Raw genomic sequence first — 17,272 nt, 5'->3', positions numbered from 1 at the left:
ATGTTATGTGGATGATATGCATTTTTGGACATAAGCTGTTGTAAAGAGTTGATTGTCTAGCAAACCTTCCTCCAAAAAGATGTTATAGTGAAGTATTCTCAAAGTTTTTTGGGCAATTGGGAGAGAAGAGGGTGATTCATAAGGTTCACAATGATTGAACTTGGAGTTCTTACATGCTTGTAAACATCTAACATTGCAAATCTTATGTCTATTGTAAACCTCTATGTCTAATTGGTTTCATCTATGATGAGGTGGGTTATCGTCTGATATCCTTCAAAGTTCTAATAATGATGTGAGATGTTAAATTATGCATTATGTCAAGCTAAGAGGAAAAAATTGAACTCATGATTTGAAAATTTTTAAAAAATCGGGTGAACTATTCAAGAGGATAAAAAAATCAATGAAAAATTGATGCCATGTCACGTTTTTAAAAAGAATTTACCATGTCATCGATCACTATTCGTACGAATACTTATTAGTACAAATAGGTTATTAGTAGGAATTAAGTATTAGTACGAATACTCACTATGATATAGGCACACAAATGAGCATTCCTTGCTCATCTCGTGCTTGGTTCTCCAGTGGAGCAGAAGAGATCAAAGAAGGAAAAGAAAAGAAGGAAGGCCTAATAAGTTGCTTGCAACCTTGAAGGTCTGAACTACAATGGAATTTATTTTTTTTCTTGTGTAAGTTCTAAGGATCTCTTTTTCAAGATTCTAAGATCTCTTGTATGGATTGTGATTTTTTTTCTTGTTTGATAGACTTCTTTGGATCTCATTTATTAAGTTCCTAATATCTCTATATATGGTCTTTGTTTTAGTTTGTAAGATTTGTTGTTGAAATTTTTTTATTTTTCCTAAGTAAGTTTTTATGTTTGTGAATTTGTTTTTTGCATGTAATATGGTTAATTTTTAAAAAATATATTTTAAAATTGACATTATTACACTTATTGTTAAAAGGTTTTTCAATATTATGTGAATGAGTGTTTTGCACCTTTGTAAAATATGATTAGCTTCTAAACATATTTATTTATAATCGGCATTCTTACATTTATTATTGAGAGAATATATTTTATCCTTTCAATATTATATGAATGAATGTTTTGCATCTTTGTAAAATTTGAGTTCTTATGCTTACTATTGAAATAATACATATGTATTCTTCCAATATTATGTGGATGGACTTTTAAGTATTCTTCATGTAATGTTCTTAATTTTTGAAATACATTTTTTAAAAATTGACATTCTTACACTTATTATTGTGAGAAATTTTTAAATTATTTTAATATTATGTAAATGAATGTTTTGCACCTTTGTAAAATTTGAGTTCTTACACTTAGTACTAAAAGAATATAAATGTATTCTTTTAATTTCATGTGGATGAACTTTTAAGTATTAGCATTCTTACACTTACTTTTGAATGAATATTTTTTATTCTTTTAATAGTATGTGAATGAATGTTTTAAATTTGCATTCTCGTATTTCATACATTAGAAGAGATTTGGGGTCTCAAAAGGACCTCATAAGGAATGGATTAAGAAATGGATTAAGTTAATTGGAATTGAACACATTATGATAACCCATGGTCTAAGGGTCCTGTAGCATTGACTCAACTGACATGGGTACCTTTATTTTGAATTGGGGAAACCTTGGCCTTTGGATGGAGGATAGTGGATGGATCAAGGACCTAGGATGCTCAAAATGGTGGGAGACTTAAAGGAAGGTGCCTTTGGTGGGCTCCAAACATTCACAAATAGGATGGGTATTGAAGAGGGAGAAGGCGCCTTTAGTTGTGGATCATTGGATCTTGAGTAGATCTATGGTGGAGATGGGCTAGACAGTTGAACATTGGAGATGGAGGTACATTTTGAAGGGTGGAGATGCATTTATGCAATTGGATGGCTAGGATTGAAGCGCATAATCAATGGCTCAAATTGGAGCAACTTTTTGGTGCATCTCTCCCCTTGGACCTTCTTCAAATCAACATATATTCGCATACTATTGAAAGAATATAAAATATATTCATTTCAAAGTTAAGTGTAAGGATGCAAATAGTTACGCATTCATTCACATCCGATTGAAAGAATAAATATATTCCCTCAAGAGTAAGTGTAACGATGTAACCTTTCTCAAATGTAAGAATGCACATTGTAAAACATTCATTCACATACTATTGATGAATGAATAAAAAATACTCATTCAAAAGTAAGCGTAAGAATGCCAATATTAAATAAGCCCTTGATCAAGTAATGGATCCAAGGGATGAGATGAAAGGAGGAAGCGTCACAATCTTAGCCATCGATTTGTAGGAGATCCAAGGGAGGACATGAAAGCAAAAGGCACTTCAATCCAGGCCATTGATTTGAAACAGATCCAAGGGAGGAGATAATAATTTACTTACACTTTCTCTTGAAAGAATACACATATTCTTTCCAATGAAAGTGCAGCTACTCACACTCTTTCTTGGATGAATATATTTTATATTATTTCAAGATTATAAGCTTGTATCAATTTGCATTCTTACATATTCATTTGAATATATATTCTCTTTAAATAGTCAATGAATGAATGTATTTTGCATTCTTATACTTAACTTTAAAACTTATGATTTTTTTTTACAACTTTATAAGTATGGTGCGTGGTAAGAAATGGTCATACATGACATAAATTTGTAAGTATGGTGCACGCTATGATATGGTCATATGCGGTGCATGCTTCAGTCTCCTTTATACACGGTAAATTTTGTGGACATAAGTTTACTACTGGTGGCTTTACTCGCATTAAGTAACATTCCTTAGGGATTAGCATGGATGTTGAATCTTGTTCATGCCCTCCATCCGAATTGTTTCCCCTATGCTAGTCATATCTAGAAAAAGGAAAGAGAGTGGTGACTCCTTTAATAAGGACTAATTGTAGTGTCAATGTTAGCACTAAGGTCAATGAAAATGAGAAAGTCACAAGAGCCTCTCAATGCAGGACATGCACAAGAACATGTCGAGGATGCAAATCTATTGGCAAATGGATCACAGATGTACACAATGCCTTAAATTAGAGTCAGATTAAAAAGAGAAAAAAATAAAGGCAAACATCCATGGAGGATGGTTTTCTCAAACAAGTGCAGGAAGATCACTTGAGATGGACGAAAGCATTATTATAGATTGCACATAGGTGTATGGACTTGATCTCTCGAAACACATGAGCTACTTCCATTTTATTTGGTGGATGGCAAGCTTCATCTCCATGAGAGAAGTTGGCATTCAGGAAAGACACCACATTTGGTACACATCTCAAAGTGGAACCGTTACCTTCAGCTACTTATGCGTCAATGCTTGCATAATGATAATGCCAACTCCATCACGTTCCACCTATAATTCTAACCTTAGGGAAATCTAAGAAATCTAAATAATCTAAGAAACATTACAAACAAAGCATATAGAAAAATTTGAGAAGAAAATCTAATAGAGTATCAAGCTCACAAACGCATAGATAGTTACATGTTAACATTAAAGGGCATGCTGTTATATATGCCCTCTTAGTCTTTGGAATGATTGAAAACATCTACCGTTGTTTTGGGATACTCTCCATAGGGATCTTGATGCAATGCAAAAGGTATCAAAGTATGTGAACTATCAACTCGTTGTGGAGTTTAAAGAAATGGGGATCTGTTTGTTTGTTAAAGTGCCCCTTGATGATATCCCTCTATATTGTTGGTCTTAGCATTTACTATGAAAGTGTCACCGACACTTAAGGCATTGCTTAACACATTGAAATGACCTTCAAATGTTGCATATGCGTATGCATCCTCCTCATCTACAATAGGTTTTCCATTTGGAAATAGCACCAAGGTTTGAAAACCCTAAGGTTTCAAATGTGCTTTGTGTTGAGATATTGTGTCATGTGCACATATTAGAGGATAAGGTATGGTATAGTAATGTATTAAAGTAGCCACCCTAGGATGTGGACTACATGATGTGAGGATGTGGATTGAGGATATCCACAAGGAGAGATGTGGACTAGAGGATCCCACAAGTGTTAACTATTCTAAAAGCTCTCTTTATATAAGAAGCCTATTTTGTATTGTTGAATAGAGAAATATACATAGACTTAAGATTCTGTTTATGAGTCCAAGCTAATCTATCTTGGAACCTAATTGACTTGAGGTACATGTCATGAGCACTCTCTTCATCATGTTTCCACATAGGTTCCATCCACCTTAGAGCGCTCCATAGATCTTGAGGCACACATGATTTGACATGGTATCAAAGCTTAGGTCTAGCTCTCCTAGATTAGTTTTTGATGAAGATTGAGAGTTCTTGAGTGATTATGTGTGATTTACAGCTCACTTGTGGAGTTCCACTTAAAACTGGTGAAAACTAAAAGACCCTTCTGGCCAAAACAAACCCATTCCGGCAAGGTGATTTTACCAAAGGCACCATGGGTGTTGACAAATGTAGAAGAGGCATGGGTGAAGAGTATTATTGTAGGTATGAAAACCCCAACCGAGTACATGCATAACTAAAAGGGTGCCTTTACTTCGAAAGGAAAACTAAGTGATCTAAAGTCATACGATTGGCACAAAATGATATAGGTAACCTTATTTCCATGCACTTGATTTGCCAAAAAAAAAAAAACTCTTGTTTCAATTTTGCTAACACATGATTGTTACTATAATATGTACTTCCAATTGGTTTTTGGGGATGCAATACTAAAGATGTGTCAAATACCATCAACAAGCTCAGTGTATTTATGATGTATGTCAAAGGGTTTCCTAGTGCATGTCTAATTTTCCTTCTCATTGCAAATGTTAGTGACTTTTCTTACCAATGGATAAATGCAGGATGATATCATCAAAAGAAATAAAGAAATCATCCATTTCAAAATTGAGAATTATTGGCATAAAAAAAATATGTTTGATTGAAAAGGCATTTCCAACAAGTATCATGGACATCCACTTGCATCTACTTGTGCACTTGGCTGATGAAGCTGCATATGCAGGCACTTTACATAGCCGATGGATGTTTTTCTTGGAATGGTTTATGAAGGTGTTAAAAGGGTATGTAAGACAAAAAGCTAGACTAGAGGGAAGCATGGCAGAAGGATGGCTGGTGCAAGAGTCAATGTTTTACATTACGGAGATTCTTGTACAACTCATGCCAGACATGCCTCGACTTTGGGATGATAGCGATGACCCACGAGTTGTAGGAGAGATTGGTCAAGGGAAGGGAAAGCAAAAGAAAATGAGTGTCTCCTTGTGACTCAAGTGAACATCTTTTATCTTTACAATTGTGGAGAAATGGATCAAACGATATGAAGACAAAAGAGAGGAGGATAGAAAAACATGGCAAAGGGCCAATGGAGGTAAGAAGTATCTCCTAGAGTTACAAAAAATGCCTACCAAAATGCACCATTGATTGGTTAGAAGACACTCTTGAAGATGCCAGTTGAAGAGGGGAGATTGTGACAGATACAGAGGAGGAATTTGCACGGGGTTGTGATCTAAAGGTATATAATCATGTTGCTTTTATTTATATTTGTTTATAACCTTTTTGTATGTATTGCTAATACCTTTACAGTACCATTCGTTCAATGCAATATGTGCATATGGTAATCACTATAGAGTAGAGAAAATTGATGTAAACCACAACACATTTGATCGAGGAGTCATGGCCAACTTTGCAAGACAGTAGAGCTAGTGGCCCTACTTTGGAAGACAGTAGAGCTAGTGTGAGGGATAGAAATCTCATCGCAGGAGAAATAGATTATGTTGGAATCATACAAGATATTTTGCAATTGAATTTTAAAAAATTTCAAGTATTTATATTTGATGTGAAATGGTTCAAAGTCATCTATAGAGGTACTTAAGATATAGTTAGAAAGGATCCAAGTGGGTTTATTGCCATTAACTCAACAAAAATTTGCAATGACCTTACTGACACATTCATGCTACCCACGCACTACGAGCAAGTGAGTATTTTTCTTATATGGATATCATTTGTCCTTCCACTTCATTAATGCTTGCATGAACATATCATGGATTTTTGTCTTAAGTGGTCTTTCAACCCGATTGAGTGGACAACAAGTGGTGGTTTGTGATTCAAGTTGCACCTAGAAACCAACATGTCTTTCAAGATGTGGAAATAGAGAATGAAATGGAAGATCAAGAAATATATGGGTTGGAAGTTAGCATTTCCGGTAACCCTTCTACTAGAGTTTTGGAATGTGAAGATAGCTTGAGTTCCTGAGAGGGTTTCTCAGACATTGATTTTGGGGATCTCTATCTAAATGTTGAAGATATGCAAGACTTGGCCACAGATGATCGAGAGGAGGAGAATCGTTCTCATGATCAAGATTCCAGTGAGGCTTCGATTGATTAAAGGACAAAGAGCAAATTTGATACAATATATTTTTACTTGTCAATGGATCTCATTATTGGAAGGTGTTGGATTAAATTCACCATGTTAATGTGCTGAGTGGGTTATTGATGCTTTAATTGACGCTGTGTGTTTGTCCAGAGAGGTTATCAATTCTTTTATCGATGCTTCTTCTAGAACTTTATGCTTATATGGATGGAAATATCGACAATTATATTTATGGAGATTTCGATGTAACGCTTGCTCTCTGCTTTTACCGACGGACATTGTTTTTAAAGTAAAAAGTGTCGATGAACAACGTCAAAAAAGAGGCTAATGGGTGTAGTGAAGTATGAGAGTGCAATTGCTTAAAAGCTGGGATACTCTCCATTTTGGAGCAACATATTGTGTTTCCTATCTTGGAGTTGCGTTGAATGTGCCACAATATGTCGGTGGGGATAGAAATGCAACATACACTACGGTATTAGATGTAAGGACACGATTGGCTACAACCAGGGCCTTAAAACATTTGAGAGCACACGAATGTAATTTCGACAGTAGGGGTGGGGGGGGAATCTCTCTATTCTATGTCGATTTCCATTGAGAGATGATATAAGGCACCCATCCTCCACCCATCTCTGTATCCATTGGTCTTCAATGTTCCTACTCTCGAGTCACTTGGACCAATGGATTGTATATTTAGTTTTGTCGTGCTCAATTATGGAAGTGAGAGACAAGAACAAGTGTGCATTAGGTTGTGGGAAAGCATTGCTGTAAAGTTGGTCGTGTGTCATTGTTTTCGTTGGAAGAACCACCTGAGGCCTTGAAAACTTTACGACATGGAAATGATGCTAGGAGCAAATCATTTAAGAAGAATATAAGAGGTTGCAATAGTGCAATGGCATAAATTGTCTCATTGGGAGCCCAAATTGACCAAATATTTTTTGAAAATAGGGGTATACATATTTTTTAGATTCATGGTACTGTCTACCATTGTGTCGAGAGTTTGTTACTTGATGGGGCCAAACGGGGGTGTCCACTGCACTCAGATTATATGTTCAGGTTAAAGGTCTTTCTATGAAGCCCCGTTCTGTGAACACTGTGCTATACACATCCGCTCTATTAACTATCTTGTTTCTAGCATTAACCCAATTCCCCATAATGTCCATCCTTCTGATGAGTGTGTCTTATATGGCAAGTCCAATGTGGAAATAACTCGTTTTCCTTTCGATGCATTGCCCATGCCAGAAGAATGGGAAATGGATTACAAGCAAGTTTTGGAAGAAACATCAGCACATCTTCCTCGATTCTAGATTGAAGATTCATAGTCGAAAGTAGTGATTCAACGAGGCTCTGCACATCTTGAGTCTCAATTGCTGGAATTCCAGCCACTGACAGTGAAGTCGCCACTGAGGCGCTGCCTCGGCGCTGCTTCCTCCCGAAAAGGTTGAGGGGATTTCTTCTTCTGCTACCTCAAGATATCCTGCAGATGCTAGTCTCCAATACAGAAGGTCTACAACGGTAAATCATAATCCACAGTCGCATTCCAATTTCGATGCTGTCACTTCTTCTGATTGAATGACACTTATGATGATGTTTAGACCAATCCAATGGCCAGTCGTGTTCGGTTTCTAGTCCATCCATGCACCATATGCTCTGGTGGATCAAGCAATAGATGACATGCCAGTCGAGCAGCAGTAGCTCGATTGGTGCAATTCGCCCAACCTTGAAGTACAAGACTAACTTGACACCTGCTACTTAGCTTTGTATGATCTTCAACTCGCGATCGACAAGCTAGACCACAAGGTACATCATATTTTGAATGAATTGCAAGCATCTGGTCCTGCTTCTAATGTTGATCAGTCTGTGTATAGCTCTTTCCCCCCTGCATTACCTCCTTCTTCTGCCGGTCCTTCCGATCTTACTCTTCAGCCTGTACATGCCCCTACATTTATGATTCTTCCACTAGATTTGTTTGAAGAAGATAGTTCTTCCGATACCGAGGAAACACCTGCACAATGGCTCGATCCTGCACATCCTATCATTCGAGCTTTCCAATGGACAGATCAGGATGAACAAGCCCAAGATCCAACTAAAGTTGTTCCACCTATTCCCATGATTCCTTTGGTCCTCATCTGCATTTTCCTCAAGTCAATCCTAATTCTCCCATTAATCCTAGACCTACTCCTACGGTTCCTGCCCCTCAGCCAACACCTCCAATTGACACCATCACCTTCCTTTTGGTTTGTCTACTGATGAAATGGTCCTGACTATTGGTGGTACATTGGTTCACGTTCCAGCTTGTGAAAAAATTAAATAGGTGTTAAAGCCCTTTGAAGAGGATCTGCAGATTGTGAGAAAATGTGCACCCTCTTCTCCTTTCACAGATCCACCTGCAGAATTCCTGGAGTCCCCATAGCATCGCCAATTCTTGCCATAGTAAAATTTAGTCCATAGCTAAATGCACAACAGCAGATGACTACTTTAGACATGGATGTGTACATACAAGGACTGTGAATTTTCTTCAAAGAATAATGCATGACTGCAATCCATATGCCAATGCATTCATAACCATGGGGGAAGCATTGTGAGGATGGTTATTTGTGAGAAATGTTTGACCTCATAGAAATACATGGTTCCTATGGCTAGATAAGTTGTCACTATCATGCCAGGACAAGGGGATGATATTGATGTTGGGAAACGAGACATCCAAATTTTGAGCCGTAATGGATTCTTGACTAGAAGCTCATGTACATGTTCTCTCGTTTCCTCAAGGGAAGGATGGCTATCATATATACATCCCGTATAGTGATGCTCCTAATGACCCGTATAGTGATGCTCCTAATGACATGTCACTGCATGAGATACAAAGACAAAAATATGTTATGCAGAGAGAGTACTATGCATTTTGTTTGCACTGATACAAATTCGTGCCTTTTGCATGAGGGGATGTTGTTGTAATAATACATTATTGATGCGTACAGCAGTATGAAGAGTCTAGGCTCATCTAGATACACAATAATCAAGCTTCTTTACATGTAGAGGTTTATCAGGGATTGATGGATATGGTTAATGCAGCTGATGGGGCACAAAATGTAATGGGCAATGCTGCAAGCCGTAGACTTGTGTTGCCATCTTCTTTTACAGGAGGGTCAAGATATATACCAAGATGCAATGGCAATTATTAGGAAAAAGGGTAAACCTAATTTATTCACGTGCATCCAAACTATCCTAAAATATCTGAAAGATTATTGCTAGGTCAGACTGCATAAGATTTGACTAGATTTGACAACCTGTGTGTTTTATCAAAAGCATAACGATATGATGCAGTCAATTATTAAACACAATTTGTTTGGAAAAGGAGATGGATACATATGTGTGATTGAATTTTGAAAGAGAGGCATGCCACACTCACATATATTGTTGATTTTGAAAGGTGCCTTTAAACTTGTGGATATTCGTCACTATGATCGGCTAGTATTCGTAGAGCTCTTGGATAAAATGTTTTTTCTTGAGCTGTAGGAGATTGTTAGGTAGTGTAATGTTTATGGAACATGTGGTGCACTCAATGCCTTTGTTGCTTGCATGATTGATGGCAAATGTAGTAGTTGTTACCCACATGCATTCTCTCAATCAACTATCATGGGCAATGATGGTTATCCTATTTACATGCATCGGGAGGATAATAGAAAGCTTCACATGAAAGGGGCTACAATAAATAATTGTTGGATTGTGCCATTTAATCTAGGCTTTCCTCTCCATGACGTACAAGGAGCGTACAAGGTGTATATTAATGTTGAAATTTTCTCAATGAGTGTAGTCAAAATATGTATACATCAGTCATGACAGGGCATCGATGAGATTAGTAGCCACTTAGACACATGGTATGTGTCAACAATAGAAGTGTGCTGGCGAATTTATGAGTATGCTATGCATGATGAAAAACTAGATGTCCAACGTTGTAGATTCATGTGTTGGTGATGAATAACATCATATTTTGGGATGATGATGATTTGTAGAACATAGTGGATAGGGACTAGAACAGAAAGATTACTCTCATAGAATGGTTCACTCATAATCAATTGCATAATGACTCAAATAATTTACTATATGGTGACTTTCCAGGCGAGTTAGTTTGCGGTAAAAAGTGGACTAGAAGAAAGCAAGGCAATACCAACGATTCTCCATGATCTACTAGAGAGCTCTACTTCATGCGCTCTTCATGCGTATGTTGCTTAACAAATGCAAGGGTTGTAAATCTTTTGATGACCTATGCACTTTTGATGGGCAAGTCTTTTCTACTTTAAAGGCAGCAAGTATGGTGAGAGATGTATTGGAAAGTGACAATGAATGGTTTGTGTGTATGCAAGAGGCAATGTTTTATCAAAATAGTGTACAATTGAGACACCTCTTTGTCACACTTTTGGTATTTTATGAGCCAATGTCTCCTAGCAATTTGCGGGAAAGATTCTCCTCCAATCTTTCGTATGATTTCTTTTGTGCATTGGAAGCAAGCTTGTGGAATTTAATTGTCCGACAAGCAGTGGCAAGAAATAAGGCTTTAATGCACTTGGATCACATTCTTCGATAGCATGGATGGAGGTTATCAAAGTTTGATGGGGATTGCAAATACCCGATAGATCATCTTTGTTAGCTACAAACGGTTTATTGGAAGAAGAAAGAATATTTGATGCTGAGAAAGAGGCATAGAATGGCCAACCGGATGAAAAGTGCCGTGAAACATTATCAATGGAATGCATTTGATCAAATTTTGGCAAGGATATATGTAGATGTTGGTGAGGTATTCTCTCTTATTGTTTGCTATCTCAATTGAGTAGTGAGGGGCATGTTGCTTTGGCATGTGCATCTTTTGGGATTGCAACATTGCTACTGGCCAATGGACGCACAACACACAGTCTTATGATTTGAGAAAGCTTTGGATCTAGATGCCATTAGCACTTGCAATGTAAAGGTCAACAGTCAACTTGCAGATGTTTTGAAGTTGGCTAAGTTGATAGTATGGAATGAGGCACCAATGACACATCGGTTTGCATTTGAAGCATTGGATCAAACCTTGCAAGATATGATGTTAAATGATAAGCTCTCTGGTGGAAAGGTGGTATTGTTAGGAGAGATTTTAGGTAGGTATTGCCAATGGTTCCAAAGGCGGGAAGAGAGGAGATTGTTAATGCTACATTATGCCACTCAAAAATCTAGAGATACATTGAAGTCATAAAGCTAACTTCAAAATATGCGGTGATAGTTCAACAGAGCATGAATTCATACAATGGGTTTTGGACATTGGAAATGGGATAAATAGATGCACAAAAGAAGGTTGTAATTCCATAAAAATTTCTTTTAGATACAAAGTCCACAGAAGGCTTGATTGAATGGGTGTACGAGGACTTGCAATAATTGCAGACTATGCATAATATTTTTGAGATCGTGCTATTCAAGCACCTCGGAACCTTGAGGTTGATGTAGTCAATATTATTGTTGCACTGAGGGCAATGCTGGGGGATGAAAAAGAAAACCTAAATGCAGATTCAGTGATAAACTTTGGTAGAGATTCTTTCTATTATGCAACAGAGTATCTAAACAGCCTTGATTGTGAAGGTGGATACCCATCTTATCGATTGGTTCTGAATATGAATGCTCCAATCATTTTGTTACACTATTTGAATCCTCGACAAGAAGTGTACAATGGGACCCGATTGATATGCAAAGAATTCCACATGAAAGACTTAGAAGCTAAAATTGCAACTAGTGCCAATGCAGCAAATGGAGTGTTCCAAGGATTACTTTCCTTCCTAGTAGCTTGAAACTTCTATTTGATATGAGGAGGAGGCAATTTCCTATTTGATTAGCATTTGCAATGACAATAAGCAAATCACAAGGCCAAACGATGTCTATTCTTGGCTTATATCTGGCGATACTCGTGGCTTTCTCACATGTCCGATCATCAAATTTTGTTAAGGTATTCCTTCAAGACGATGCATGTGAGGCCAATGCTGGTGATGGAGAAATAGTTTCTACCAATATACAAGGAAGTTTTGCAATTGGCAACAATAACAAGATAGAGTATACTATTCTTCTTTCAACCCCTCTTGAGACTTTCTTTGGTGAAAAAATTCCATTCGATATTGTCATTATCATATTATAAAGTGCATAGTATATTCTCTAAACATTATGGTTTGGCCATTCTAGTGGTTTTCTCCTTTGTATAAACTGACACTGGTGTATCTTTATTACAATATGGTAGAATGGATGATTCATTCACATTCACCACTGACTCAGCAGTCGATGGTGGCTAGTATTAGAGGTATATATAAATAGCTAAATGCTAATTTGATAATATTTAATAGTATATTTGTTGACATTTATAAATATATAGCTCCCATGTATGGTCAGCTCCAATGACACCCACATTTATTGATCGACTTGCTAAAGATGGCATCTTACCTTGGATGAATAAACTATCTTTTTTGTCACTTTATTTTTTTTGCAATAATTAAGACTTGTTTCAGCTATGTATTAGTGCATAAGATTGATATTATTTTTTCTTATAGATTCCATCCTAATTCAAGTTTTTTGTTGAATTTGTAAGCTCGAGACTATATTTTTGGGGGATACATGCACCAAGGATATCATTGTATTATTCCTCTGCGAGTTGTGGGACCCAATGGACCACGAAGGATCTTCGTGTGCTTCTTGGGATAGCAAGAGCGTGTCGGATGGCATGCATTTTTCCATGGGCAAAATGGAGATTACATGTACAGTTCTTGCATCTTATACGTGCTCCTGTGCATAAGTATTCTAACTAATGAGTTGCAAAAGTCTTTTGGTTTAATAATTGTAATTCTTAAATTGATTTACTTGCTTTCCGTAGGTACAATATGGATTTTTGAGACTCCAACGTGTACACTTGAACAATAACCACATAGGACGGTTCATATTTTTTTCCCTTTATGGGTGGACCTCATATATGGCTCTGTTACTTTGTTTATTTATCCATATCTGTGACCTACTTTTTGGGGGACACATACACAAGTTAGGATTTTGTGGTGTGGTTCCCGAAGGAGTTGCTTGGGACATTAGACCATGAATCACCTCTATGTCGTCTTTGGGATACAAGGACTATGTGAGCTTTGTGTTTTTTTCTCTGGGAAGCTTATGTACATACTTATATCCTCGCATATTCATACATTGTTCTCGGATGTGCCATTTTGAAGTACACTTGTTTTTAGATATTAGTTTGTTGTCTTTATAAAAGTTCTTTTGTTATGTTGGTGTTATAAGAGATCATCATACAAGCCTTGTCAACAATGCTTGCTCGTACCATGACGCACTTAATGAATCTGGTGATGTAAGTAGTTTAATTTTAACCCTTTCCCTCATGAATAACAAATGGCTCCTCCCTCACTCTCTATCATTCCCTCACTCTCTATCACTTTGTGTGTGTGTGTGTGTGTGTGTGTGTTTAACTTCTCCTCGATGCCTAGATCCGAAATTCATGTCTTTAAAATTCCCATTAATTGAAACAAAATTGCATACTTATGTGGAAGCCACTTCTTTTTAATTTGGAGGTTTACCATCTATACTTCGCCTTTACTATCTCATAAATAAATCTTTTTCTTGCTGTGAATTTTTATTGATTTTTTGCTGCAAATTTAGAGGAAAATATAGAGTACCCTTCTAAAGTGGCCAAATATTTTTTCAACCTATTCTACCACTTTTGAGAATTTGTTTGAATTGTCCAATGGAATTTGTCAAGAACTTTACGGAAGAGACTAGACATGCAGCCTTCATCCAATTGTCAATTCGAACACTATGGCAGTCTGGACATATAGACCGGAGGGAAGACGCAGACTTTATCGAAATGGTATTGGAATAATTGCTTCAGCTTTCGGAGGAGACCACATCGAATGTCATTCATTTGAGCGTGCAGCACACGCCATCTTCAATGTGTTCGCGCGAGAAGAATCGCGATTCTCAATGGTACTTTTGTTAGTCAAGCGAATTATGGAATACACCGTCTATCAATCGTCAGACACTCGAAAGTCCATGCTTCCTGTCGACCTTTTCACACTCGGCGGAGGGGAGACAAAGCATATACTCTTTGCAGACAGAGAGAGAGAGAGAGAGAGAGCGCAGGGAAAGTAGAGTCTGGAAATAATTTATGCCTAACGTTGTAAACGGAGTAAACTTAGATGGGAATAAAAAGATATTGAGCATTCTACTACCGGCACGGAGGTAGTGCCGCAAGCAGCACGACTCCCACAGTATGGCCTTATTACAGGATCACTGTCTAGCTGAAAGTAAAAATGACAACTCTTCCTACCAGCACAACGGAACAAAATATGTTGCCAACCGTCAACTTTGTACTAGTCCCACAAAATGCTCTCACAGAGCTACATTCAGCTAAGCTCCCAAAGTCATCACCCTGATCATCTTGGCAAACTCCACTACTTTTTCTTGAGGCGCTAAAAGCATAGCTTCCTTCACACTCGGATACTCTACTACCCGATCGATCCATTGCCTGAGATGAGGCCACTGCTTTTCGTCCGGTATGTTGAAAATACCCAGCGTCTCGTAGGCCTTCAACCAGCAGATGAAAGGGGCAAGCGCTATGTCCACCAGGCCTATGGAATCCCCTCCGAAGTAAGGCTTTCCACCAGCCACATCGTGTAGAGCAGAGTCTAGTGTGGTTAAGACATCGATGAAATCCTTCTTGGCTTGCTCTTGGAGTTCCCCCTCTGGGCTTCTTACAATCCGGGACCCCGCATCGTAGAGCTGGAGCACCACGCATGTCAATCAGCAAAAGCTATTAGAGAATCGCACTAAACGGAAACCTGTACCAGGTTCTGATAGAATTTCTGACGCATCGAACCCAACAAACGTTGCATTCTGCAGCGATCCTAGCAGGTACCAAGCCGATTACGAAAAATCCAAACCCACACCACCACGCAGACTTTCCAAAATGTCAAGAAATGCGCAATAATGAAATGCACGAGAAAACAGAGCCACTCGTCTCACCTTCTTGTCTACATAATCCGCCCAGAATCGAGCAACGGCTCGCTGGTATGGATCCTTAGGAAGAAAACACTTCTCCGCGGAGGGCCAAGATTCGTCGATGTACTGAACGATCACAAGAGACTCGACGACGGCCTTGCCATCGTGAATCAAGACAGGGATTTTCTTGTGGATAGGGTTGGAGGAGAGAAGAAGCTGGCTCTTGTTCTGTAAGTCCTCCTCCTGGTAGTCGTAACTGATGCCCTTCTCTTTGAGGGCGATGAGGACGCGCATGCCGAACAAGCTCACCCATGTGTTGAGGACCGTGACACCGTGCTTGGAAGGCATTGTTGAAGAGAGAGCTACGGCTGAGAGCAGATGACTATGGCTATGACACTCAAGAAACTAGACAAGGATGAAGAGACAATGTAAGAGGGCCTTGAGATTTATTAGGTTCTCTTGAAACAATCTCTCCTCTTATAAAATTTCAAATCCTCTAAACTCTCATGAAAGCCGGCCTATTTCCCAGTGTTCACAAAAAACCGAGGTTTAATGTCAGATGAATTGTTAAATTCAGAAAAAACCTTAAAATTTTGGGAGAGAAAGTTTTTGAATTTGTAATTCTAGGCCATTTGGTGAAAAACCTGCAAAATCTTGAAAAAAACCTTGTAAATTTTGAAGTTGAAGGTTTTTGTATTGGTTAGCAAAAATGTTTTTGGTGAACACTGTCTGCTATTTTCATGTGATGTCCCTGTGGACCAGACTTCCAAACATTGCTAGCTAGTTTGCAAGTCCCCATGGACCAAGCTTGCCAACCAAATCATGCAAAGACCTTGACTTGTTCCAAAAGTTCTAGGGGTGGGAGGCAATCAGAGTTGTAGATCCAACCCGAAACTGATATCATCCATGGCGATTCAAAGATGAACGCTGAACTAGATTTCCGTCCCAAATTGTACCTAGTGATTCCACTATTCAAAATATGAAAATCCAATCCAAGGGGACAAGTTCTTAAGCTAATAAAATCAACCTTTATGGCATTTTACATTTCATGAAAAAACAAGATCATGGAAGTGTAAGATGCTATATACCTAGAATAATCCCAGAACTTCCATGTTGGAACAATCATCTCTTAATCCTTGAAGGTTGTCTCCACTCTTGTGTATTCTTTGCATGAATCTTGAAGTAGGAAATTCAATTTTTTAAATCAAATATCTTAAAAGACATATCAAGCTATAACATTCAAACAATAAATGTAAAAGACTTGCACTTACCTTGCCATGAGATCTCACTTTACTTATCTTAGTTGAACAATATATGATAGTGCTCCCATAGATGACAATAGAAACTAAAACCTAAAATAGTTATAATTTTACTTTTTAGAAATGATGATGCAATATGTAAATGATTGTTTGTTGGCCTCAAACTTTGTTTACAAAGGCTAATCATGTAATGTGGGATGTGTAGTGTGTGTGTTTGTGTGTGTGTGTAAGAGAGAGAGAGACAGAGAGAGAGAGAGAGAGAGAGAGAGAGAGAGATCCACACTAGTATATTTCAACTAATTGCACATCCATTATTCATCCTCCATCCCTTCTAACCCAAAGTAAAACTCATATGTGAGTAAGAAACCAACGTTGTATGTATCCAAGAAGAAGAAGAAGAAACGCCAACATTGTACGCTATAAGATGGAGAACTTTATAGTACAAAATGCATCATGAAATATGATGTTTCGATTGGATCCTTAACTACAACTACTAAAAATCTATAGTTTTTGTCATCATTGTCCATTTAAGTTTATTTTTAAATAAATGAAGCAAACATACAAAGATAAACAAAAAAGCACACATCCAAACAATCCCACCATAATGCCACATATACTTTTAAACAAACTTTGATAAACAAAATACACACAT

General features: G+C 37.7%; 2 protein-coding genes across 2 annotated transcripts in view; one reads left to right on the top strand and one right to left on the bottom strand.

Annotated features, from left to right (window-relative positions):
* Nucleotides 1-8,768, top strand: part of LOC147889104 (uncharacterized) — a 55,936-nt gene extending 47,168 nt beyond the window's left edge. Inside the window, exons 9-10 of the mRNA XM_087391980.1 lie at nucleotides 8,213-8,476; nucleotides 8,670-8,768. Coding sequence (XP_087248106.1) covers nucleotides 8,213-8,476; nucleotides 8,670-8,768 — 363 coding nt within the window. The remainder of the gene's footprint in view (nucleotides 1-8,212; nucleotides 8,477-8,669) is intronic.
* A 5,973-nt stretch (nucleotides 8,769-14,741) lies between these two features.
* LOC147889103 (glutathione S-transferase U19-like) lies at nucleotides 14,742-15,786 on the bottom strand. The gene is made up of 2 exons (XM_087391427.1): nucleotides 15,386-15,786; nucleotides 14,742-15,142 (listed from the first exon to the last, which is right to left on the bottom strand). The coding sequence occupies exons 1-2, from the start codon at nucleotides 15,707-15,709 to the stop codon at nucleotides 14,771-14,773; spliced, it is 696 nt and encodes a 231-aa protein (XP_087247553.1). The 5' UTR covers nucleotides 15,710-15,786; the 3' UTR covers nucleotides 14,742-14,770.
* Between the last annotated feature and the right edge of the window lie 1,486 nt (nucleotides 15,787-17,272).

Source organism: Dipteris shenzhenensis, chromosome 20 (assembly GCF_047967505.1).
Source record: "Dipteris shenzhenensis isolate YYH24624 ecotype China chromosome 20, Dip_SZ_1.0, whole genome shotgun sequence".
NCBI classification, from domain to species: domain Eukaryota; kingdom Viridiplantae; phylum Streptophyta; class Polypodiopsida; order Gleicheniales; family Dipteridaceae; genus Dipteris; species Dipteris shenzhenensis.
This window is presented reverse-complemented; position numbering and strand designations above follow the sequence as displayed.

Excerpts from the sequence above, each read along its gene's own strand:
- LOC147889103 (XM_087391427.1), bottom strand. The coding sequence starts at position 15,709 with ATGCCTTCCAAGCACGGTGTCACGGTCCTCAACACATGGGTGAGCTTG. Across the intron at positions 15,143-15,385 it reads CGGATTATGTAGACAAGAAG|CTCTACGATGCGGGGTCCCG; the intron begins GTGAGACGAGTG and ends GTGGTGCTCCAG.